The 26,115-nt window shown below is 41.3% G+C and overlaps 1 protein-coding gene across 9 annotated transcripts in view; it reads right to left on the bottom strand.

The window, feature by feature from the left end:
• The window catches only part of pou2f2a (POU class 2 homeobox 2a), a 75,940-nt gene extending 55,054 nt beyond the window's left edge, over positions 1-20,886 (bottom strand). For 3 of the 9 annotated variants that reach the window (XM_084379052.1, XM_084379055.1, XM_084379060.1), the window contains exons 1-5: positions 20,426-20,479; positions 18,773-19,016; positions 16,217-16,308; positions 11,505-11,603; positions 8,540-8,585 (exon numbers count right to left, since the gene is read on the bottom strand). In XM_084379052.1, coding sequence (XP_084235178.1) covers positions 8,540-8,585; positions 11,505-11,603; positions 16,217-16,288 — 217 coding nt within the window. In that variant the 5' untranslated portion in view covers positions 16,289-16,308; positions 18,773-19,016; positions 20,426-20,479. Of the gene's footprint in view, positions 1-4,081; positions 4,320-8,539; positions 8,586-11,504; positions 11,604-12,038; positions 12,162-16,216; positions 16,309-18,772; positions 19,017-20,425; positions 20,492-20,674 lie in introns of those variants that run through there. The other 6 variants (XM_084379054.1, XM_084379053.1, XM_084379058.1 and 3 more) reach the window with 6 other exon arrangements.
• Between the last annotated feature and the right edge of the window lie 5,229 nt (positions 20,887-26,115).

The following is a 26,115-nucleotide window of genomic DNA, read 5'->3' as shown; positions in this document are numbered from 1 at the left end:
GAAAAAATAGAGCATCAATTAAAACAGCAGTTAGAATCAATTCTGAACTAACCAGACGGTTATATTTCTTCTGATACTTGCCTTCACCCACTCAACATGACTGAAATATTTTAAAAATCTCATTGAGTTAATATTTTGTAAAAGTACCATGAGTCATCCCGAAAAATTGTTGCCACATTGATATCGAGGCATTTGGTCCAAAATATCAGATTTGATTTTGTCATCCAGTCCCGGCATTTATGTAGTTGTTTTGAGAAGATTTAAAAATAAAAAGATGTTTATGATGTATCGTGACATAACCTAGGAATATTTTCCTTTTTTTATTTTAAGGCCATACCGGCAAGCGGTACTGCATATCGTACCCAGAGTGAGAAATCAAAACCTCAAATTATCACATTTAGGCCTCCTCAGTTACAGCTATAGAATGGATTTAAATTTTTCATCTAAAAAGTGAATGTTACAATCATCGACAAGCCTCCAAAATAACTGGGCAGATGTGGTCAATAGTTCCAGCTCTTTAAAATCAATGCATAGACTCAACAAATATCTTGTTAACGAATATCTTAACCTGGTAATACTAATGGGTTTTCCTGCATACTTACTGAGGTAAAGGATCCGCTGACTGATAACCGTCTTTCATATAGTAGCAATGTCAGACGGCTTAATAACGGTGATTTTTTTAAAATTCAAACGCTTAGAGTGTCTGCAGATATTCAGAATTTTGCATCTTTTCCACTTTCATACACAATAATAATATTTCCATGGGTAGATGGAGCTTCTGCAGCTGCATTTCGACTGTCGTACGACATTAAAACTCAGATTAATGGATTTCCTTTAGTGTTGGCGCTTAATAAAGTTATCCAACATGTCGACTTAATGGCAGTCTGAGACAGTTTACCGTCTTTAAATGAAGTATAATAATATTTAAATCAATATGTTAGTGGGAAAGGTGTAAAGAAAACATAACAGATAACAGATTCAGTCCAGCGACTGTTTTAAAAGTGTTTAACTGTGGTGACGCGTCTAAGGCCCAGCTGAGCTGAGGCCAGCGGTCTCAACACTGTAGTGTTAAAGAGTCGAGCTGACAAAAAACCCATAAGCCCTCAGTTTAGATCCACTGTAAAACCACTGTCTGCTAACGTCTGCTGTTTAGGACCTCTCTCTCTCTTTTTCCACTGAACCTCACACACCTCGTCTTAGACTTTTGACATCCCTTCTTTGCTCACACTAACGCAAACACACCCAGATGCACACACACACACATACACACAGTTACAGGTGCAGGCAATCGTATAGATGCACACATGCACACCTTGGTCAAAGGCCCAGATCAGAGAGAGACAGAGAATTGTGGGTAACAGACTTAGCTAAAGTGGCTTATGGGGCCCGGCCAAACCACACCAGGCAAATCCAATTCAACAACCTCCCTGTCCATTGGGAATGAGAGAGTGGGTGAGAGAGAGACACAGAGAAAGAGAGGGAGAGAGAGAGAGAAAGAGAAGAGAGTTTGCATTTTACTGAAAAGGCTTTCGTGTCAAGTGAATACTTCACAGAAATGAGAAACAGAGGATTCGGAGTTTCTTTCTCTCCAGAGATTAAGGATGAAAGGCGGAGAAAAGAGAAGGAAAAGCAGAAGGGGAAATGAGGGGTGAGTGTTGGCCTTTGCTCTCCTACCAAGTTTATTCCTCTCGTGTGTATTGGCTGCTTATCACACAAACATGCTTAAATAAAAAAGCAGCCAGTACAGGAACTCTGACCCTCTCACATGAGGGAGAGACACCGGGGAGACAAAGACTTGTTAATCTCATTCACACATTAAATCATTTATTTTCTAACCTATCTGCTCATTTGTTAACATAAACTATAACACTGTTTTATTTATCCACATTTATTAACATCCTCATCCTTTAAACTGTATACTGTATACATTCTTCCAACCATCCAGCTGTTCGTTTCTCCATTCCTTCTCTCTCTCTCCTTTAGCTGGTTTTTTTAAAATTCAATTCACTGATTCTTGCACCTGTTAATTCTCTCACTGACACTTTCACCTTCTCATTCACTTACTATTCATTTATGCACTCGCTCATTCTGTTATTCATTCAATCATCCATTCACTCTCTTGGACCCAGCCTCCACCTCTTCCTCTTGTACCCCCGCCGTGTCTTTTACTTTAATTTCTTAAAGGACCAACAGAGAAATTGACCCCACCCCCAAAACACAGAGAGCCAGTGGTTATATGTCGCCTGTCAAAGCCGCCAGGAGCAGCTCTCATTAAAACCTCAACCGTTTTTCTCCTCCTGACACCTACTTAAGGTGATAGCCTGAATTACCCCTGCGCGGCTCGGCATACACACCTACCCCCCATCTGTCATTTGAAATTTCCGCCTGGATGGATTAAGGCGGTGGGGATGGGGGAAAGGGGAGCCACTGGTACTGTCACCCCACTCAAACATGTAGACACACTTCGGTACACACACACACACACGGTTTATGTTGAAACCAACAAGTCACACTGTTAAGTTTTAAAGCTCCCACAGGTGGGAGGAAAAACTAAAGCAGGTGGATTGAACTCTGACCTCTAGAGAAAAATCCAATATATTGACAAAAGAATACATTTTATTTTCTTGAGCCGATTCCTGTTTTGTTTCGTGGTTTGTTTGTGTCAATATTCAACACATGAAAATCCACAGTTCCCAGTTTTTATGAACGTCTTACCCATAATGAATTTAACAATATGATGCTTAGCAAATATCACATCTCCGGTGAAGCCCTCAGGACTCTTACAGGAACATAAAGGTGACACGAGGAGATGGAAAAAACACCATAAAGAGCTCTGCCATTATTGATCACACTGCGAGTCACTTAAGCAATATTATAGTGATCATAGGGTATTAAAGCAAAGCATAAAGGCATGATAAAGTCATTATAGTAAGTACTATTGATTTGCAAACTCACTGGAAGTCCTTTCAGTGATAGGCCAATTATAGGGCTATTACAGTTTTATTACAGAATAACAGTGTGGTAAGTTAAGTTATATATTTGTTTGTTTTAGAGACAAATTTGGAAAATTGAATTAGAATTTCACTCATTTAGAAAATGTCACTCTGTTTTTTTTCTTTCTTCTCACATCATCTCCAGTGAAGTCAAACTTTTCGCCCTCAGCCAACTCGACTGTACTCCTGTTTTCCCAATGCGGCCCCAGTCAGAGATCAATACGTTCTGATCGATGGATGACCATGAATATTCTCCCCTAACCTGACCGAGAAAGACTGAAGCAGAGGAGAGGAGTGAGGAGAGGACAGGAGAGGAAACAGATGGGATGGAGGCTGAGATGGATAGATTGCTCTGAATGAAAGAGGAAAAAATGAGGAGAGAGTGTGGCGCCTCTGTGACACTGTGATGGATGCTAATGAGCCAGATATTTATGCATCCGATTTTGGGTGTGTTTTACATTCTGGATTTATATGCAAGTAAGTATTTTAATTAAACTCTCTGCTTTGTGAACGATAAATTCAGTTAATATCTCTTTATGGATGTAAAGAGGTGTAAGCAGGTAAGGCGGCTTGTTATTCTTAATTTTTTTCTTCTAGCAAGCGAGTCAGATAATTTAAACTTTGACTGCAGTTTCACTTGTTTGTGTTATTTCAAACAAGCAGCGTAAATCACACGAAATTCATCAGTAATTCAGGAGACAAGCTGATTTGAATTTTACACAAATGAAACAATCCAACCACCGCAGCAGATTTGTTTTATATTGAGGTTAAGATGCACATTTTGCAGCTGTAAAATAACTTTCATATATGTAAAAAATGCTTGCTGTGACATGTGTCTTGTGTATTAAGTAAAATATAGACAGGATTATTAAATTATGTACATGTGACCCGGTGATTCATCTCATCTCTGCACATTGTTTATCGGACTGTTTGTTAAATTTGAGATCAAACTGTGATAATAAAAATAGCATTAACTGTATGTAATTGTAGTTAATTCAATCGGATTGTTAAAGTAAAGATAATAACCGGGTTTAATTCTTTGTGTAGGTGCACATGGGGAGAAAAGGACCGGGAGGAAAGCGTCTTACCGGGGCTGGACCGCGGAGCCAGCGAGGACTTGAGTCTCCAGGCGCTGAAGTCGGACGCTGTTCTCTGAAAGACGAAGGGGACCGGCAGGGGGACAAACATGGTCCTCTGTCGACCTGGGGGTCGTTGTTTGTTGTTTTAGTCTCACTTTTCTTCTTCTCTTATCCGGCGTCCTTCCGTCGTTCTTTGGCCTTTCTTCGTTCGCGTTTCCAGGTTTGTGGACAGCCGATGGTGAAGAAGCTGGGATGGTTGGGGGAAAAAAAGGAGACTTTGGCTTTTTCTTCCGTGGATCCAGCGGATTCACATCTCTTGGTATTTCAGATTTTTTTTTGTAGCTCTGGGATACAGGAGGTTATTACGGTCCCCTTACTTGTATCTTCTCGGAGTCAACTAGTCCGGCACACACACACACACACACACATACACACACACACACGCACGCACACACACACGATGTGCAGGGCGCGCAGCAGCGACTGTGAAGCTCTGGGAGAGAATATAAAGCTACCAGCGGTTATCCATTCAGGCTAACACGGGCTGCAGGTGTCTGGACAGTGGGTGATATCTGCTACCGCCGCACCTCATGTGAATCTAGTGCAGTTGGAGCTCCTCTTTCAGCTGCGTGCACAGACACAATTAGACTCCATTTATCGTGTCCACACAGCTGTGCGTAAAGATCGCAGCGGCTCTCTGTCTCTGTCTGTCCTCCTCGGCAGGGGTTGCTTTGGTTTAGGTTGGGAGATGACGGATCTCTCCCGCTGCGCTGTCATGAAAAGTCTCAAACAAACACTGTCCACCGGTGAATCCTCGGTACAGAGCGATGAGGGGCAGAAACTGTCCGTGTAGCACTAGAGTTGCTTCTTTTTGGTTCTCGTAAAGATTTGGTTAGTAGCTGGCTGGTCTGCTGAAGAATACATGCCCACAAAGCGACACAATAATAAAACGCAAAAGCATTATTTGGTAAAAGACAGAAATAGTCAAATAATAAAGTAAGGCTACGCAGGCACCTCCTGTCTGACTTTCGCTCCTCCCTCTCCTCCCCTTGTTGTTTCACTCGCTGCCTCTTTCTCTACCGCGGGTCACTAATTAAAGCAAAATCAATAGATAAATAAATGAATAAATCCATATCAATAAGTACACCTGTTCTCCGCTTTCCTCCTCCACTGACGCGCGGCTGAAAGCAAGAAAAAGAGGTGGGGGAAGCGATGCCCCTTTTCTTTTTACGCTGTAGAGTCTTTTCTTTGGCTCTGCTCCGCCATCCGCCGGTGTGTATGTCTCTCTCTCTCTCACTCTCTCTCTCTCTCTCCAGCCTTTCTCTGTGTGTATCCAACGTGTGTGTGCGCGCGTATCTCCGTCCCCTCAGTTTATTTTGGGAACCCCGGTGGTTTCGGTCCGACACCGCGCAGCCTGAACGCACTCTGGCACGGCGAAGCGCTCCGGCCAGGAGACAGACAGAGATACCCAGCCCCCTTTTTTTTAACCCCCCTTTTCCCTTTCCCTCCCCTCTCTACCTCTATCCCCCTTTCTCCCTCTACCCCCTCACCCCAACACACACACACACACACGCACGCACACACACACACAGACACAACCCCACTTTCTCTCAATGTTTCTGCTCACATCTGAACATTTATTGACACTTGTTCTTGTATCAGATCTGTATTGGAGCAACATATGGGAGATTCATCCCATAGCATTTTTAAAACTATGCACGTGTAAAATCTATTTCATAAAAAAAAAGGATTTATCTCCAAGAGTCTATGCTGAATTATATTAACACACACACCTGCTGTACACACACACACTGGCGCTCTCTCGCCCTCCTTCTGACCACTATAATCCCGTACAAGACGAGCACAGATCCAGCCAATTGATCTTCTGATTACTTCATTATAATGAAGCCAATAATCACATCATCGCCGGCCTCCGAAAAATCGATCGCCTCTTCACAATGTGCGGACATGAATTCAAAGGGGGGGGCAGCTTTGATGTATATTTCAGCAGGAGGATCTCTCTCCCTCTCTCCTCTCATAAATGTACGTGGCTCTGGCCCATGCAAGGTCACCTGCAGCACTCAACTGATGTATTTTTTTTCCTCGACACCGAGGTGAATAATCACAGCCTGCAGAGCCAGGGGTGTTAAATTAGTAATTATTTGGAGCTCGGGAAGGCTACGTGCGGGTGTGCGTAAAATGTGCGTAAAATGTCAGTCGAGCTGAATCTAAATTGCACGTTTTACCTATAAAGGGTGGGGAGAGTGGTGTAGTTGCTGTTGTATGTATGTATGTATGTATGTATGTATGTGTGTGTGTGTGTGTGTGTGTGTGTGTGTGTGTCCGGGGAAAGGTGCCTCCCGGCCATCACCTCTCTCCTCCACCCGGCTGTCAGACGCGCCGCTCCAACCCGCGCTGTGCATTTACACTCCAGATTATCGCCAACATAGATTTTTTTAAATAGAAAAATCTATACGCTAAATATCGCAGTCAATAAAAGAAAATCGACCAAAGCGCACACACGTCTCTCTCCCTCTCCCTCTCTGCATTCACTCCGGGGTGGGACTGAGCTGTTAATAAGTTATCGATCAATTATGGCCCTCATATATGGAAAGGCCGCAGGCTCTTTGCCGATGTTAATGTGCAGGGAGAGAAAGAAAACGTCAAATATAAACTATCTGCTACACGTTTAAACATCATCAGGTGTTCGCATCCACTGACTTTACATCTGCAGTACTCATACTCTGTGTACCTACCAGTACTGCTAATACTGTAGCTGAGGGTATCACTTCCCTACAGTTGTACTACTGCTAGTACTTAGATAAAATACTTCTACACTGCTGCTACTACTGTCATTACTATGACTACTTACTACCGCTACTGTATACTGCAAATAGAACAGATACTACAGATATTAGTACTGTTTTTACCATTAATAGTAGTACTGTTACCACTTCTAATGCTGCTATATCCTATTTCACTAATACTATTGGTAGCAATACTTTGGCCACTACTGCTGCTTTACTACTCCTCAACCTACTACTAAGACTACTTGTATAAGTTATATTTCTATTATTATGGCTTAGACTATTAATGGAAGTACTGTTACTCCAACTAATGCTGCTATATCCTGTATTACTTCTGCTGTTAGTGGCAATACTTTGACTATTACTGCTGCTGTGGCCTCTACTCCAACTACTACTACTCTTAGCAATACTATAACCACTTGTACAACTTATATTTCTATTACTACTGCTGCTAAGATTAATAGTGGTACTGTTACTGCTACGAATGGTGCTTTACTCTGTCATCTATGCATAGACACATATCACATCATCAACTCTACTCAGCTATTAATTACTTCTATTTATATTACTACAGCCTCTAGTGTTAATAACAGTAATCTTAGTGCTTCTAACTCTTGTTTTCTCTATTTCAATTAGTACTAATACTGTGACTACAACTATCAGTACCAATACTTTGACTATTACTGCTGCTGTTGCCTCTACCCCATCTACATCTCTATGAATAGTACTGCAACTGCTTGTATAACTTATATTTCTATGATTACTGCTTCTACTATTAATAGTAGTCTTGTTATTGCCACTAATGCTGCTATATCAGCTATTATTACTGTAAGTACTAATACCATGACTACTACGGCTTCTGTAACCAGTACTCCAACTACTACCAGTCTTTTAGTAACACCACTTTATCACTTCTATTTATATTACTACTACATCTACTATTATAATAGTACTATCAGTGCTACTAATGCAGTTACTTCCTCTATTTCTACCAGTACTAATACTGCTACTGCAGTCTGTGTTGCTACTACTAGAGTACTTGTCCTTCATCTTAAGCCCGTGTCCTACGATTCAGAGCGTTTCCGTTACCCGCTGCAGCTTTTGATGTCATCTATGCATAGACACACGTCACATCACAAAGGAGTGCCCCCCCTCCCATAAAAAAAAAGACCCACTCCCCATTGACAGATGACATCCGCGAGTCCAACGAGTGAGAGAAGGAGGTAAGAGAAAGGGAGGAGGAGGAGGGAGAGGCCATATAAAGAAGCGACCGGTTGTCCCTCAAGAGCCCCCCTCTCTTCAGATGAGGGTGAGCGCAGAGGAGCCCCGATCCAAACTCCTTCCAGACAAAAGCAATTATTTCTTGTAGAATATAGTGTGTTTTGTGCGTCCATCGCGGGAGGGGAGGGAGGTGTGCGTGGATTTGAAGGAGAGGTGAAGAATATGGCGCACGGCGGGTCTCATCAATAGCAATATGTTCTTTTTCCCTTCTGTAATGTCTATCCCTTTATAACTACTCTGCAACCTGCTGCGGTGGTTGCTTTGTCTCACATCGTTGGCTTATAGGCCATAGTGGACTTCTGATCAGTCACACACGCACAAAAACACACACACACGAACAGACAGCAGTATGACAGGATACTAAAATAGATTCTCTTACCTTTCAACCCAAACCTGTTGTTTTTGGATACAGCCTTGAAACTTAACTGTTGCAAAAGGATTAAAAAATAATATTTAGTCGATATTTCTGATAGAATTGAGAGACAGACACTGAGGCAGCTTTTAAAAGGATAAAAACAAAAGATAAATGTTTGTTGCATGGCATTTTTCATAAAGTAACATTATTTATTAAGTATATTAGTATTAAAGTATCACAATAAGCTAACAGTACAAACATAAGTCAACAAAACCTAAATCAGTACACACATCCTGTTCAGAACAGCGAGTCTATTGCAGAATTAGATCTTATTGCTCTCTCTCTGTGTCTGCGTGTCCTTGTGTGTGTGTGTGTGTGTGTGTGTGTGTGTGTGTGTGTGTACGTGTGTGTGTGTGTGTGTGTGTGTGTGTGTGTGTGAGAGAGAGAGTTCATTGTTAAATGGCAGTGTCATGTTGACAAACGAGTTGGTTGAATTAAATTCTCCCTCATCAATAACAAGAGGAGGCCAATCAATACCAGCTTACAATTATATCACCGCCTACCCCTCCGCTACCGCTGTAACCGCACACACACACACAAACATACACACAACCCAAGAGATAGCGCGAGAGAGGTAAGAATCATTACCTCGCTGTAACATGGGGCTTAATAAACACTAAAATATTCACACACACACAGAAGAAAAGAGAATTATTACTATGGTGTTACATTACAAACACACACATTTAGACGCACACGCTTGCACACATATACACAAAGAGAATCCTTCATGGGACCCTAATAAATACTAACACACACACACGCTCTATACACACATTATTTTTAGCTTCTGACATTTTATCTATTTTCAGCATCTCTCTGTCTCTGTCCCTCTCAGTCTCCCTCTATGTCTCTCTCCCTGCCTCTCTTGCGGCCTGACTAAGTAATCAATGCTGACAGATTGTCAATAGGCTGGTCCGGGCCCTGCCAATACCTCCCCTACATATCCATTATTCCTCTTAATGCCGGTGAGGACAAACACAGAAAAGAGTAAAACACGATGCTGTCGATACGCCGCCTTGATACGATCATTGAGGTAGATCAATGCTCTTGCTTACAGCTCACGAGCTCGCCTCGACCCCGAGCACGCTGGAAATAACAGTTAGCGTGAAAATCGGTTTGTGAATGAGCGTTTTCTCCGGCTGGATGTCTTCCCGTGTTCTTATCTCCATAGGCTGGGGATTTTTTTCATGTATATTCTCTCTTTTATTTCACACATAATTTTATTTGGACTTTGAAGATATTATCCCCTCTGTGAATTTTCCACTGTTCATATTTCACACATGTTCTGCATCCTATTTCATCCTGGATTGGTTGTAATGGATTTAAGATGTAAAACGCAAGACAGCACTGGAGTGAGGGAGGGGGAGAGGGTGCAATCTTGCCTTTTTGCTGTCATTCCTGCTATCGGGTTCACACACACACACACACACACACACACACACACACAATCCTGTATTCCAAATACATGTACACACACACACACACACACACACACACACACACACACACACGTATCTATACGCTTAACAGCACAAACATGCAAGAAAACCGTAACATGCAAGAAAGCACGGACAAATCAGACCAACACACTCATGCAAGATATTCACGTTCATGCAAACCACCGTAACATGCATGAACGCACGAAAAGTACACACACACACACACACACACACACACACACACACACACACACACACACACACACACACACACACACACACACACACACACACACACACACACATACAGCCTCTGGTTCTACAGCCCGTGTGCAGAGAGGCCCAAACTGCTTAGCTTAGCACAAATGCAGCATCAAGGCTCGAGGTAATGCCAATGACATGGATTGAGCTTTCCAGCCCATGCAGCCTGGAGTTTGTGTGTGTGTGTGTGTGCGTGTGTGCGCGCACATGTATCTATGTGTGTTCGTTGCAGACGGTGGGGGGAGATGAGAGCTTTAAACACTGAGAGGATCAGACCCGGCTCTCCTGGACACCATGGAATACGATCAAGAGGAAAGAGTGTGCGTATGTGTGTGTGTGTGTGTGTGTGTACGAGGATGAGAGCGAGACATACGGTTGCTGCAAAAAATATAACAAATATAAGAAGTAAAAGGTGTCAAACGTTGTCATTCACAACATTTAATGGAGCTGAAATGTCACAGAGCAGTAATTATATTCAAAGTGTACGAATTTTAAAGCAACAGCATATAATTTTCTTGTAAAACTTTTTAATGTTAACATTTTTTACAAAAGTCTTTCAAAATAAGGCATAAACATCTCTTTGACCTCCAGACATGAAATAAAATCATTGCCAGGTTATATGTGCTGCATGTGAGGCTGTATTAGAAAGCACCAAATCTCTTCTGTGAGATGTGTAATTTATTCACACATCCCTTTTTTTGTAATACATAAGCACCATTTACTCTCAAATCTTATTTCTCTGCGTCTTCTTCTCTGTACTCACTCCCTTCCTCTCTCTCTGTCTTTCACTCACTCACTCACTCGCTTACACACACACACCAAACACGCATACACGTGTTCATGCTCGGCCTGCGTGGTGTTCATGGAGAGAAAGAGGCAGACAGACACAGAGTGTGTGTGTGTGTGTGGGTAGATTTAGAAGCGGGGATCAATGAGAAATGTAGAAATCAATGCACTTAGCAGTGGGAAATCAATGGGGCCTAATCGGGATGCCAATGGCACAAGTCAAAACAATTAAGAAGGAAGAAAAATGTTTAACAACCCCCCGCCACCACCACCCCGCCCCACTGCTTACACAGAGGCCGGGGAGAGATGGAGGGAGTGAAGCGAGGAAGGAAAAAGAGAGGGCGGAAATATTTTATACGAGGGATGTTGGGAATGTGGAGAGGAAGATAACACTGATACATGAGTGTGCTTATGGATTAAAATAATTAAGTGCCATTTACCTTGTTAACCTCCTGGAAAGTTGCAGGTTTGAATCCGTCCATTGCTCTCTCTTTCAGCTCACCTTCAAGAACAGGTCGCTCACGATAATCTGGAAAAGACTGAAGAAAAAACACATTGGAAAAAGAAGAAGGAACCAAATTTAGACGAAGAAAAGTGCAGCGAGACAAATGTATGGACATTAAATTTCTAACAAAGTAATTAAGAAAGTGTCGATCCCAGGATTTAACCCAATCAACAACGATATGCTGGACGGACTAAGTTTAAATCTTGATAGAAGTAAAGGCCTTGCAGCAATAAAAATCAGGATCACTTTGTCAATCATCCATCCATCACTCACTGCTATTCAGGAGCATTGGTATACCCCAAGCTCAACAAGTCCCTCCCTACCTCACCATTTTTACAGGAAACAAGTAAATATGTGGAAGCATATAACACTTGGTGAACTTCAGTCAGTGCCACAAAAGTTGCTGATGATCTTCTGGCCAACACTCCAAGCAGACAGACAGACGTTCATTACATGTTCCCATACTCACCTGATGCCTCTGAGCGATTCTCAAAAAGGAGAGTCCAGCCTTTAGCCAGGTGTTTGGTTCAACAGCACCTGCTGTGCATAGAGATAGGGCTGACCACCTCCTGCTTTAGCCCTGAGTCCTTCCCTATCAGAGTAGTTAAAGTCCACATGTCAAAAGTCAGTTTTGTCACCAGAGATCAATTCAGCTTCACCCTCTACACACCAGACTTTTAGACCTTGCTTTAAGGTATTGGCTCCTTTAGTTGCCGGTCACATGCTGCGCCTGTCCAGACCCTTTTCATACAATCGTGGCGATCGAGTGCTTGCCTGTGAGAAAGTCTTCCAGTGCTAATGATCCCAAGAAGTAGTTCTGGGTTTGCTGATCTGGGAGAGGTACCAATCCACTCATATCTTTGAATGGCTCAGAAACCCTGATAAAACAACTCCAAGTTACATGCAAACCTCTCCAACACAATAAGCTTGGAGGGGAGTTTATCAGTTGCATTTTATTTCAAAGAGGTGTTCAGAATGAAGTCTATGTTTAAGTGACTCCGATTCTGTACATCTCAATTCTCAAAAACCTTTGAGAATTAAACACTAAATTATGTAGGCTTGAGAGGTTGCTGTAAATAATTTGGTAGAGCGGGTCATCCATCAGAAGGTCGGTGGTTTCCAGCCTGCATGTCAAAGTGTCCTTGGGCATGATGCTGAACCCCAAACTGTCATCAGTGTGTGAGTGTGTGATTGGGTGAGCATAGAAATATCCTGAGGTGCTATATGACTACAAAGAGCCAAATAACAGTAACAGCAAGATTTAATTTCTTACACTAACAACTCAAAGAAGCTGCTTTCTCTGTGAAAATGAAACTACAAATGTTTTACAGGCATCTTTCAAGTCTACAGACGGGGGAGGTTTTTGATACTCAAAAGATTTTGGGAGGAGTAACACTTTAAAGTACTGATAGAGATATGAAAGGATATGAAAGTATTGACAGTGGGGCAGAGCAGCTAGAGAGAGCGAGAAGCAGTTTTGTTTGATGCCTCCTACAACTCATAAAATCTGTCAATAAAAATATTTCACTCTTAAAAAAAATTGACTGATGGAGATGACACCACGACATGACACAAATAGACCCAACGGCACACTACGAGAGAGACAGAAGGTGGATCAGTGGCAAGCGGAGAGCCATAGAAATGTGGAAAGAAACTATCTGAAGGTATGGTGAGCCTGCATGCCATAGGACTGCAGCTGGGTTCGGTGTGTGTGTGTGCGCGTGTGTTATGGGGAGGAGGTGGTGGGGTTGATCTGGGGCCAATCAATAGCGGCAGGCTCTCTTACGACCCCTGAGTTCCTCCTGGCGTGGCTGGCAGGCTGGAAATCAATGGGCCGGGCCAATAACTCAGGATGGTGTGTGGATTAGTGAACTGTCAACTAATCAGAGAGTTACTGAATCTGACACCACAGCTATTAACCTATCGATATGACACTTGGCACTGACACACACTCACACGCGGATATATATATATATGTATTGATGAACACACACACACACACACACACACACACACACAGAAACACGTATGTGGATGCCTGAAGGCAGCTCAGATGCCTGTACACATGCGGACGGACACACCTAAAGAATATTTGTTGATACACACATGTAAGCAAACACTTTCTGATGGATTTACAGTAAATATATGCACACTCATGTAGCGTCCTGGTGCTTCATTACGGAGACTACCTTAGTCTGAAATCTGATCTGCAATCTGATCTCAGTTTAGGTTGACATTAAGGAGTTTTGGTATTACTCAGAAGGTCATACACACCTCACCAACCCTGACCTCAAAATCCAAGACGGCTGCTAGGCTATCAATAGCTGTGAAAGCTGTAGAATATACTGTTAATACTTTGTTATCAACTGGTATATCTAACAATGACTAATAATGGCTAACTTGGGTATGATGTCATTCCCAGTACCGACTTTCGAGGTTAGGGTTAGGGAAGCTAAAACTGATGCTAGCCAGTTAGCTTTAAATTTCCAGGACCACGTATTAATGGGTATCTATCCTCTCCTCCATCGACACGCATCAAAGATAAAATTTAAATGTCTTCTTTTCCTGTCCTTTAGGATAAGCCAGTTAGCCAGTGAAAAGTGATACAAAAGTGATAAGATACAAAGTCTGAAATAGGACACAGCCATGAGTTTAGGACTTAGGACAAGCAGAAGGAAAGTTTTTCTGTGATGAGGCTCCATTGTATGTTTTCTAATGAATAGTACTTCAGTGTAGACATATACAGACACAAAGATGAAAACTAACAAGTAAGAAAGCTCTTTTGAACCGAAGTAAAATAATTATGTAATTTGCTGTTTTGTAATTTCACAGGGAAACATGTTTGTCCTGCCTGTGGAATAAAGACATACTTCACTGACTAGTAGAAGAACTTCATTCAGAACACACAGAACATGCACTGATCCCTATTTAGTAGCCACAGTTCATTTCAGGATCATTTGAAATGAACAGCCATCATTCAGTTTTATTGCTGTGTAGGCACCGCTGCTTTGACCCTTGACCTCCACGCCACAAATGGCTCTGAGTGTTATTGAACCTCAAATTTGAAGGTTTCATTCATTTACAGAACCAGAGAACCTGCATACACAACAGTTACTTAGTACTAAAATCCAAGTTTTGATGTTAACAGCCACTAATATGATGTTAAAATGCTACTTTACATTGTTTATTGTTATTGGTGTTACAACAGGTCCATGCAGCATACATTGTAGTCCTTTTGAGTATAGTTCTGCCAGCTTAAAAGGGTGAGTAATCTCTATTTTTCACACAAAAAGCAGTGTAAGCTGAGTTTCAGGTGGCTTTACTTCGCACTACATCCATGCTTTTATCCACAAGTCATTCCCAGATTCCTTGGTGCTTCTTTAATATGTAGACCCTCTGATCTTTTCATATTCTCATGTTCCTCTAGTGTGGAACTACAGGCTTATTCTGTGTCAAGGGTGCTGGTTCATTTTACATTATTCTCTTCCATTCTTCCGTCCTTTTCTACTTTTTTTGGGGGGGGGAGCATAAGGAGATTATTTTGGGGGGTAATTCCATTGAAACCGCTCTGAAATAACTTGACTTGGCATGTGCCTATACAAGGCTCCACAAAAGGCTCCAGGAATACTATTCAGTAATGGGGTAAAGCAAGAGAAGAAGCAGGACAAAAAGCCTCAGTGTGTGTGTGTGTGTGTGTGTCAGTGTGTTACAAGAGCAGCTGAAATGAGGGAGAAGAGAGAGAACGAAATCACCTGAGAGAAAATAAGACAGCTAGCGGGAGGAAAAAAAGGACGAATGAGCGGCAGAGAAACCGGTGGAAAATAATCAAGCGGTGAGAAAAGAGAAGAGGGTGAACTAGTTTGGTACTATAACTATATTTTGAATCATTCATTCAGTGTGTTATGGCCCTCTACAGAACAAGTTTTAAACAAAAATGTGCATTTGTCATGTTCTCACGATGACATCTCTGGTCTGTTTTTTTGGGCTAAGATTCGGGTAAATTTGATAAATCGTATTCAGATTTTGGTCAAGAATGTTTGAGCTTATTTTTCAGGTTTAGGCATGTTCAGAGATGATTTCAAGAAAACAGAAGAAGAGAAGAGGAAAACCAGACTACATAACCATAGAAGCAGTGAAAAGAAAATGCAAGAAATAAAAAGGAAATGAAAAAGAGGCAAAAAAACTCCAGAAATCAGAGGAAGGGGGAGAAGAGAAGGAGCTCGGTGGGGGCAGGCGAGTTCACACTGCTGTCTAACGATAAGAGCTGCAGAAAGAAAGACAGAGAGGGAGAACAGGGCTAAAAGAAAGACGAATGGAGGCAGGTTACAGCATTACAGCCACCAAGAGAAAGGCGAGGGTGGAGGTGGTTGAGGAGGAGGAGGAGGAGGAGGAGGAGGAGGTGGAGGGGTGTTCATGGGCCTCCCACACACTCCGGATTAGGAAACATATGCAGTGGAGTAGCGAGGGATTAGAGGGTGAAGGAGAGCTGGAAGAAGGAAAAGAATGTTTTTTTGGGGAGGAGAGGAGGGGGCGAAGGGGAGGGATGGAAACACAAGTGCTCGGCCAGGCGTATTTCCACCCCGCTTTCATCCTGCATCCCCTCCTCTGCCGTCCTCCTCCTCCTCCTCCTCCCTCCCACCCACTCACCTTCATCTTTGAACCTCTGGGATGACGAGATTGGTGTGCAAGGACTCGGAGGGAGACGCTTGCCGGCGCCATCCTTTGATTGTGGTTATTTGCTGCGAACACAAGAAGCATATCGGGAAAATTGTTAGAATGAGCAAAAACCTTGAACTTAATTCCTTTTAGTTTCACTACAACATGGCCGGAGACTTGGTGTTGATCTGAGCGCTGAGTGTTTTCATTCAAGGAAGAAGTCGAGTCAGAAAGAAAGCCTTTTCTTTTCTGCAAGTCTTGGACCAAGAGACAGAATAGATTCAAAAATCAAAGTTACTACAAAGACAACTTAAAACATCATTGTAACTGTGACAAATCTTTACACGTTGTCAGCATCTCTCTGATTTTCATTAACATTGATCATCATTTTGTTGCATAACTGACACTTGCTGAGTCACACTATGGTCATTTTTGCATCTGTAAAATGTGACACATTGTATTGTGGGATTGTCAGCAGAAAGTAGTACAAACTTTTTTCTTTCCTTTGTGGGATTTTTAATGGCATTATATAGCACATGAACCTTACACTCAGCAGACAGTAAATACGGTGTACAGGGAATGATTTTAAGTTTCAGCTTTTCTTCTTAAATGTGAGGATTTGCTCCTTTTGTTTGTCATTTATGACAGTAAATAAAAAGTGTATTTGGCGGCTGGTTGCAACGTGAACATGTCACTTTGGGCTCTGAATGAATCCAGAAAATAATCATCAGATTAATCGATAATGAAAAATAATTGTTAATAGCAGCTCTATTGGACAGTAAAAAAAGAAAAAAAAAAGAGGTGGTTAAATGTGCAACAGCACCACTCACTCATACATATAAGTTAAAATATACCAAATTTGCATGAACACTATTTTTTTTATCATATCAAAATAGATCATATTCATTCAAAGCGTTTTTTTGATTAATTCACCTGCACGCACAACAACTCAAGCACGTTATCTGACCGAAAATAAGGCTCAAAGATGTGTCAGCATAAATCAATGAAGATATCTGGTTTACCCTGTATCTAAACTTATTAAATTAAACTTTCAGTCACTCTGCACTTGTACTCATCGGCCAACACTACAAAGCAATTTTCCTTTGAGGATGATAAAGTCGATCACACTCGAGCTGCTTGCATTAAAATATAAATTATTCAAAGCAAAAACCATTAAACAGCAACTAAACCCCAATGTTTTCTCATGTTTTTCAGCCTCCTGCAGATGTCTGCAGGTCTTTCTAGACTCAAGTGCAAATATTAAACAAATCATAGATACCTACTGGGGTGACTGGTGCATTAAACAAACTATCTCCTTGCTCTATTCATTGTTAAATTATGTCATCGCTTAAACAAATTGTGCTGAATCATATTTTGCCACCATATTTTGAGATTCACTATAAACTAGTTAATATGAAAATTACCTTCAGAAATACCTCCAAAATGCAAAGTGTATGTCTTTCAGAGAATCTATCAAAGAAATATCAGATATACGTAAAGGAACTTGCTGCAGTCGACCACAATAGTATGTGTGTGTGTCGATGTCCACGTGAATGTGAGCTGCTGCACACAGAAGAGTGTGAGCGAACACTTGTGTGTGTGCGGTACGCCTGGATGTGTATTTCTGCCTGTGTCTGTGTGCGTGACACAGGGGTCACGAGTCAAGGTCAGGTGATAATTCGCCAGAAAAGCCGGTGAGAGAAGAAGGGATGGAGGAACAGTGGAGCAAAGGGGAGAGAGAAGAAACGGAGGGGAGGAAGAAATGATAGAAAAGTGAGAGGAACAAGAAGGCCAATCATTGAGGAAGAAGAAAACCTGCAACTGCAACTATCAACCAATCTGTCTTTGTGCTCTTTTTGGCAATTTCCCCTCACCTTGTCTTTTGTTTTGTCTCTAATTTTTCTACTTTTCTCATTTCATTCCTTTTTTGTCTCCATTTTCCATCTCTCCTCTTGAGTGCTTTATGATTACAAGAATAGTTTTGGGAGTAAAAAATAAGAGTAAACACACACATAAAAAAATGTTGTCTTAAAATCATCAAAATCTTTAAATCCTCCAACCTTCCATCCCCCATCCATCACTTCACCTCAAACACACACCACTTTTATACTACACAGAATAATAATATTTCACTTGCTCTTTTCACTCTGTTGTCCAACAAAATTTCTCCCTCCTTTTTTCCCACTCTCCCTTTCTTCACCCTCACATACACAAACACACACACTCCTGGCCCAGAGAGGTCAACATTTGGTGGATGAGGTCAGGCGTCTGGGATGAAGTTGACCTTTGACCTGGAGGGCACGATTGCCCGATCGCATCCTAACCAGCTGGACAATGAGCGAGCTGTCCGACCATTAGTGTGTCTGGTTATGTGTGTGTGTTTGCAATCAGTATAAGTGAACATGTGAGCACATGTATGTTTTTGTCCGTTTGTGTGTGTTTCAGTGTTGTATGTGTGCTTTACTGTCTGTAAATGCATGTTCAATGTCTGTGGCTCCGTGTGTGTGTGTGTGTGTGTGTGTGTGTGTGCTGAGAAATTAGATTTACCTCCTCAGTCTCACAGGGACGGGGTCGCGCTGCTCGTTACCTACGCCGAATAACACAACAATATTGATCAGGACGGGGTCATCCATTGACGAATCCTGTCTTTAGTCTTTCCTGCAAACGCTCATCACTTCCTGTCTTCTCCCTTATTCGGGGTTAATATCTCATTAACTGCTATTATCTCCACACCGGTCACCACGGCAACAGCCAGCGGGACAAGAGCTGACAATTCCCCGTAGCCTGCATCCTGCGGATCAGACAGGCAATGACCACATTATTGGAAATCAATCCAGGGGAGTTACTGTTTCCCTGACCTCCCAAGCTTCATTTCCACTATTTATTGAGGAACGCTCGTCAAACGTCGACTATTGTGGGGTTTACACGGGCGTCGATACGCGCAACGACGAGAGTCAATATGCAATGAGTATTATTATTGTGGTTAATTATTTTGAGGTTCATAAATTATACGTTAGCTGGAAGCCATTTCTTGTCAGAAAAAAGGAGTTGGTTAAATGGATTGAAAAGATTTTACATTTATTATTTATCTGTTTTGATTGTTGTTGCTTTATTGCCGATTGCACGTTTTATGATACAGTATGTCGAGCAGAAATTAGAAATACAGTCATAGATATTATCAGTTAATGTGGAATTAATTCATTTTAGACTACTGAGCTACACAGAGATGACAGTGAACCACGGGGGGTAGGAGAAGGTCTATATGTGAGGGGCTTTTCTTTCTTATCAGTCACTGGACAGTCCTGATCCTTATTTTCCACGGAGCAATGGAGGAAATATTATTTAAAAGCCTACAGTTGGAGCTTAGCTACACAACTTTACCATCACAGTATTTTTGAGGAGTACACAACCTGCTTTTCTTATTGATCACATTTACAGTATATATTTTAGGTGAGGTAGGTTAACTTAGGATGAGAAGTACCCAACATGTCATTAAACCTACCTCGTCTAAAAATATATATAATCATCAAAAAGCAGATCACATCCAACAATAACTATAAAATAATTGTTTAATCATGAAAATACTACCTAAGATCAGTAATTAGTTCTGTAGCAAAGCTAAAACTGTAAGCTAGGTTGTTAAACAATACTTCATTCACTGCCAAGCTTTAGGTTAGTGAATTTGAGCAGAAGTTACATATTTAATTTATAAAGTATATATGATAACATTGTTCATTTATGATAGCCCTGCTACACATTACATTTACATTACAGTTGACGTTGAGAACCTTTATAGCTAGCTCGCTAACTGCATAGCAAATTAGGGGAATTGGCTATTTAGCTAGCTTTAATTGCAACGGCTTTGTAAGAGAGGAAACGTTTTTACATGACTGTATAACTCATCTGTGACTAAACCAAGTTCACATAGCTTAATGAAGCTTAATGAAGCCTGTTTGGTTGAGGACTTTAACGCTAACCGATGAATGGGTCCATTATTTACAGTCATGTGTGGCTAACTGAAGCCTACTGCTAGCCTAGCATAGATAACTTTCCGTTATTGCTGTTGTACATAATCTTAAACACACATTGTTTGGCTGCTCACACAAAGTGTACTCGGACGGGTTGATAACACCGGAGATGATAAAACAAAACAAAAAAACAAGTTTTCACGTCTTAAAGTTTGAATTTCAGTGAAATTACCTGACGAATTAGCTGAAGTTGTGTCTGAGAAGCTAACGGTTAATTTAATATTAATGCGCCGACCGAACCTCACCTTTCATACGTGTGTGTCGCTTAGCAACCACAGTGTTCACGAACTACCGCCGTGCGGAGGGATACAGTCCAATTAACTAAACCCTGATGCGTTACGTTTGTTTACAGCATTACGCGTTAAACTACAGCGTGTAGAGGTGAAACACGTTGTTGTTATTGGGCCTTCAAGCTACTCACACGTAATTAAAGTCGAGTCTGGCTCGCCGGGTGTTTGCAGGGAGCTGATGAGCCGGCGGTAATGGCAGAGTGGCCGGCTGACCTTTGACCCAGGGGTCGGGCCGGCGGGGTCTGGCTCGAGGGGCCGCGGTGACAGACGCTCCCCGCAAATTGATGAAAAACGCAATAGAGTCTGTAATAAAAGCAGGAAATAATCACATAATGGCCTCAGTGACAGTGACGATGTTTCGTTTTACACGTTTCACGTTTACTGGAGAATATAAACCTGTATTTCCATTTATTCCAGCAGATTAAGGCGTGTTAAATAAAGGCTGTGTTCAAGTTCTCAAGTGTGTTTTGTTGTGTTTAATAAAAGATAATAAATAATTCACCTGAGCTGCATGTCCTCTTTTTTTGTTTTTTTCCTCCAAACATATTTGGCAGACTTTAACTGGCTTTTCTTCAGATTGATAATTCAGCCAAACGACCTAAAGGTCAGGTTTAATATTAATTTCGATAATAAGTTGTGTTAAAAGGACAGAAACACGTTCATAATTCAAGCGAGGAAGCGATGAAAACCGTTACAGCCTCAGTATCAGGGGACACGTGGCCCTCCAGATATGAAATTGTGGAAATTATTCATCAATTCAAATGAAAGTCAAACTGTTTGGGGTTCAGATGGAAAATCGATCGATGACAAATGGACGTTTGGACGCGTTGGCAATTTTCAGACACAATGAGGAAAATTCTCCTTTTCCGGAGATCAATGTTCAGTCTTTCGCTTTATTGACAAAATGATATTAAAATCCACAGAGTGAAGCCTCGTGCATATTATCTGAATATATTTTTATTAATGCTTAAAATGAAAAGCAGCTCAGAATATATCCAAACATGCAAATAAAACAACTTTCCTGATTCTTTGATAGTGATATATGTATTTTATTTCTTTTACATAATGTATTAATGCATTTAATTTCGTTTCCTTTCACTTTGCTGCTTTTAATAAAACATTTTACTCTCATAATTTAAATATTTTTCAGTGACAAACAATCAAACACTCTCCTGTTTCTCTAACGCGTTGGCGACAGGCCATTTACATCCGATGCATAAATCAAAACTCTCCTACAAATAAATACAAATACGTGCAAAACGACTAGAAACTGTGTGTAGTATTGATATTTGACATTTATTATTAAACATTATCGCAAAAAATACGCCTTTCCGGTGATTTTTGCTGATTTGCATATAAGCAAAAATATTTAAATTCGCAGAATAAACAGGAAGCTTCTGACATTTCGTTTCAAATGAGACAAAAGTGGACTGGACATTAATATCCAGAACGAAAAATAAGAAACTACTTAAAATATCAGTTTTTGTAAGAATTTAAAATAAGGATATCACAGAGTTTAGAAAGAAAAAGGCTCAACGTTAGTTTCTTTAATTTAACTGGGGAGAGCAGAGAAATGTTCAATAAACTGCAGAACATGTAAACTAAATGTGAAATAATGATTTAAATTAGAGGTTAAAAACATGAAGCAGTGAAGAAATAAACCTGCTGCTGATTTTCTTCAACTTCCGCTGATTCCACCTCAGACAGACCACATGAAAGACGTCACTATGTGGTGAAGTGACTGCTGTTTAAAAAATAAATACAAATATATTAGAATAAATTAGATTTAGTAGGTTTTTCCTACTTTCATCCATACAAGTGGTTCTCGTAGGTAAAAGGTTTGCTGCAGTTGGAAAAGCAAAAAGTCTGAGCTTCATTTTTAAAACATGAAGAAGTTAAAGACAAAAATCTGAATATATTTAAATCATATTCTGATGTTTCAGCTGATTCAGGCACGTTTACATTAATGAGATAATTGAGTTTGAGGCCATCTCACCGCTGGATGAGGAAATGTGCGCAGAAAAAAAAAGGTGCATGTGAATGAACTGATTATAGCTGCTGCAATTGATCGATCTGGATTAGGTGCAGGCTATTAGAGGGATCAATGGCTCATACAGAGCGTGCGTCTGGGTCCGTGCAGGGTTCAGACGGGTGGCAGATTTTGGACCGAGAGTGTGTGTGTGTGTGTGTGTGTGTGTGTGTGTGTGTTTACCCTCCGACTCAAGATCAGGGTGAAAATCCCATTGACCTGTGCGTGCGTGCGTGTGCGTGCGTGCGTGTGTGTGTGTGTGTGTGTGCGTGCACATCCCTGACCGATAGGATTTCCATTCATTTACCTGAGTTTTTTTTGTCTATGTCCCGGATGGATGTGTGATCTGTCTGCAGGATGAGCGTCAGAAAACCGTGAAGAGGCAGGAAAAGAAGCAGAAGAAGAAGAAGAAGAAGAAGAAGAGGGGCTGTTGTTTGATGTCAGGTGCTGTCAGGAGAGTGTGAGCACGTGTGTGTGTTTTAAAGAGATAGAGAGAAAGAAATCTGCACCATAAAACAAACTGATAGTAGAGCTCGTATATATAAAAGGATCCACGAAGAAGAAGAAGAAGAAGAGGAGGAAGAGGAGAGGACATCTCTGCTCTCCTCGCCCCCCTCCTTGTCTCTCAGGGTGTTTCCTCTCCCTCCCTTTTAATTGATTTCTCATAATTAACTCAGTGTGTTCATCGATCTCCGCCCAACACCGCCTCGAGATCGGCAACCTCATTATTTCCACGTTAACCCGAATAATCCCGAATAAATACTGAGCACATTCAATAACAATTAGGCTCAGACAGCACTAAATAATCCCGTTTCCTTTTACATGACCTGGCCTGGAGAGCAGGAACAGAAAGGAAAAAAAACACACACCAAGAGGCTGAAGTTGGAGGTTCAGCAGAGGAAGTGCAGCACATTTCGGTTTGACTTTAAACTTCTGTTCAACATGCATGTCAATAAAGTAAAAAAAAAATATGTTAAAGAGGAATAACTGGACTTTAACCTCCTGAAGCTCGCTCTGCTGTAACGCTGCTCACTTCTCCTCCATTTAATCAATTAGCACTGATTAAACCTCCTCACACACCAGCTCAGCCAATTAAAAGGGCCGCACATCAGTCACTGTGACTGTGGTCAGTGTGTGAAATGTCAAGCTGCAGCATCTCTCTGCCAGGTTCAGCAGCTTTGTAAGGAGGGGAGGAGGAGGAAGAGGAGGAGGAGGAGGAGGAGGTCAAACAAGCCTGCAGGCAGCAGTCCACCGGCTCTCCTGCCTCCCTCCACCCTCACGTTCTCCTCCTGAAACACACAAATCAAGGAACTATTTTCTTCTTCATTTTTCATGGAAAATAAACAAAAAGGTCATCATCATCTCATTATGTAAAAAATGTGTGGGAAGTATTGACAGAGGAGAGTTGACCATGCATGAACTTTTCCTTTTTCTGTGCAGGATGAGCTCTGTGACCTGAGAAACAAGGGGCACAACACCAACCAGAGGGAGCGTTCAGTTCACAACCACAGTGATTAGTTTCTGAAGTGCTGTTTAACCGAGAGCTCTACTTTTATTTTTACCTAACTTTTAAATGTTTGCTTCAAGATTAAAGTTTGAAATTGAAAATAGCAAGAAATGGACTAAACTTGTGACACAGTCAGATCATACAGGCAGCATTTAATGTGTGTTGACCCTGAAGAAGAAGAAGAAGAAGTAGAAGAAGCGTGGTAGAGCCAGTGAAGACTAAATGTATTTACATGTTCGACAAGGATTCAGAGAGGAAAGAAAAAAGTCTACAAGTTTAAATACAACAAATCTTATCAGAGCTGTGAAATATTAAATCATCTTTACTCACAACATCATAGTCTTTTGTAAGTCTCAGGTCTAAAAAAACTGCAGGTTAGGAAAGGTTATCTTATTGAGAATGAAAAGCAGGTGATTATCGGTATTGTGCATCCCTATAGCTACGTCTTGTTGTCTTGTTTGTGTCTTCAACTTCCTGCCCTTTCGAGGACAAACGAAGTTGAGAGTTGATTCTTGACCTTTGAACTGTTTCCAAGGTCTCACTGAAAAGGTCCATTAGCAGCTGTTCTGGAGCTGTTGATCACATTACAGGCCAGGTGTGAAGTTGGCGACCTATAATTAAGAAACAAGTTAGAGAATAAAAATGTATTTATTGAATAAAAATCCACAAAACTGCAGTCAAATTTCACTATATCGGCATTTATATGCAATTGGTTAGTCGTGTATTTGCATTTTATATTTGATTTTAATAAATGTCTTAGATATTTAAACTGGAAAACTTACATTTACGGATCCTGTGTCCTGATGTTCAATGACGTGAAAGCACTTGAAAACTTTATCCTGCACACTGACGCTAACGTCTGTATGTTTAAAAAAAAAAAGAATAAGTACATATAAATATATTGAAACAAAGTTTTGAATCTTTTTAGATTTTTTAAATATCTTAAAAATATGTTATTTGTTGCAGTCGATGTTTTTTCTTTCTTCGTAACGAGCCCCCTAGTGGCGAGGAGGCCCTCCAGGGTGCGTTTATAGCAGCTATGAAATGCTGTAAAGAACAAAATAGTTTTATATTTCAGTACAGAGTAAAATTTAATGTAGTGGAGATCATAAGAGCTCTGTGTTTCTTTGGAGAGAACAGAGTTGAAAAATGTCCAGAAGAAGAAGGAGAAGAAGATCGAACAGGAAGATCAGGTAAAAAAAAAACCAAAAAAACCCAGAAGAGTCGACATGAAACTTGACAAAAATAGAACAAAGGCGAGCCGAGAGGAGCAGGGCAGAGCAGACAAGAGTGTAATTGAGGAAGAGATAATAGAGTAGAGTAGAATAGAGGAGGCCAGGAAGGACAGAACACAGAAAGAGAGTGAGTGGAGAGGGGAGGGAGGTGGGTGATGGTGTTGGTCACGGGGGGTTAAAAGAAGGGGGCGTCTAAAGCTTGTGAATTAAACGCTGTGAGGCCCTGTGTCCTCGGCACGTGCACCGGGCCTCGAGAATAAAGAGGAGCTCCGGCCCATCTGGCTTTTTAGAGGCAGGAAGAAAAGGGGAGAGGGAGGCCGGGAGACGTGGACAGAAAGCAGGTGAGGAAGAGGGAGAGAAAGAGAGGGGTCCCGTGAAGCTCAATGGAGAGACCGTGACATTAACACAGCCAGGCGTTTAGGGTGCTTGATTCCCTCTGGGGGTCACCGACAGTAAAAAAAAAAAAAGAAAATATAGGCTCTCATTGTAATGTAAGGTGCTTTTTTTAAGGGAACGCGTGCTCTGAAAGGGTCGAAGGGAGGGTCAAGGGAGGGAAGACAAAAGAGAGAGAAAGAGAGAGAGAGAGGGTGACAAAGAAGAGGAGGAGGAGAAGAAGAACGGAGGCAAGAGTGGGTCAGAAAATAATAAAAGAGTCAGAGACAAGTGAGAGAAAATACATTCAGAAATCAGTTTAATGAGCTGTGAAGTGTCAAAAACGTGTGTGTGTGTGTGAGGTATTCAGCAGCGGCGTCAATAAAACACACACACCTTTAATCTATAGGTGTCCTTCAGAAGATTTTC

This window comes from Pagrus pagrus, assembly GCF_965226575.1.
Source record: "Pagrus pagrus genome assembly, chromosome: 17".
Classification (NCBI taxonomy): domain Eukaryota; kingdom Metazoa; phylum Chordata; class Actinopteri; order Spariformes; family Sparidae; genus Pagrus; species Pagrus pagrus.
Note: the sequence above shows the minus strand (reverse complement) of the source record. Positions and strands in the feature narration are given on the sequence as shown.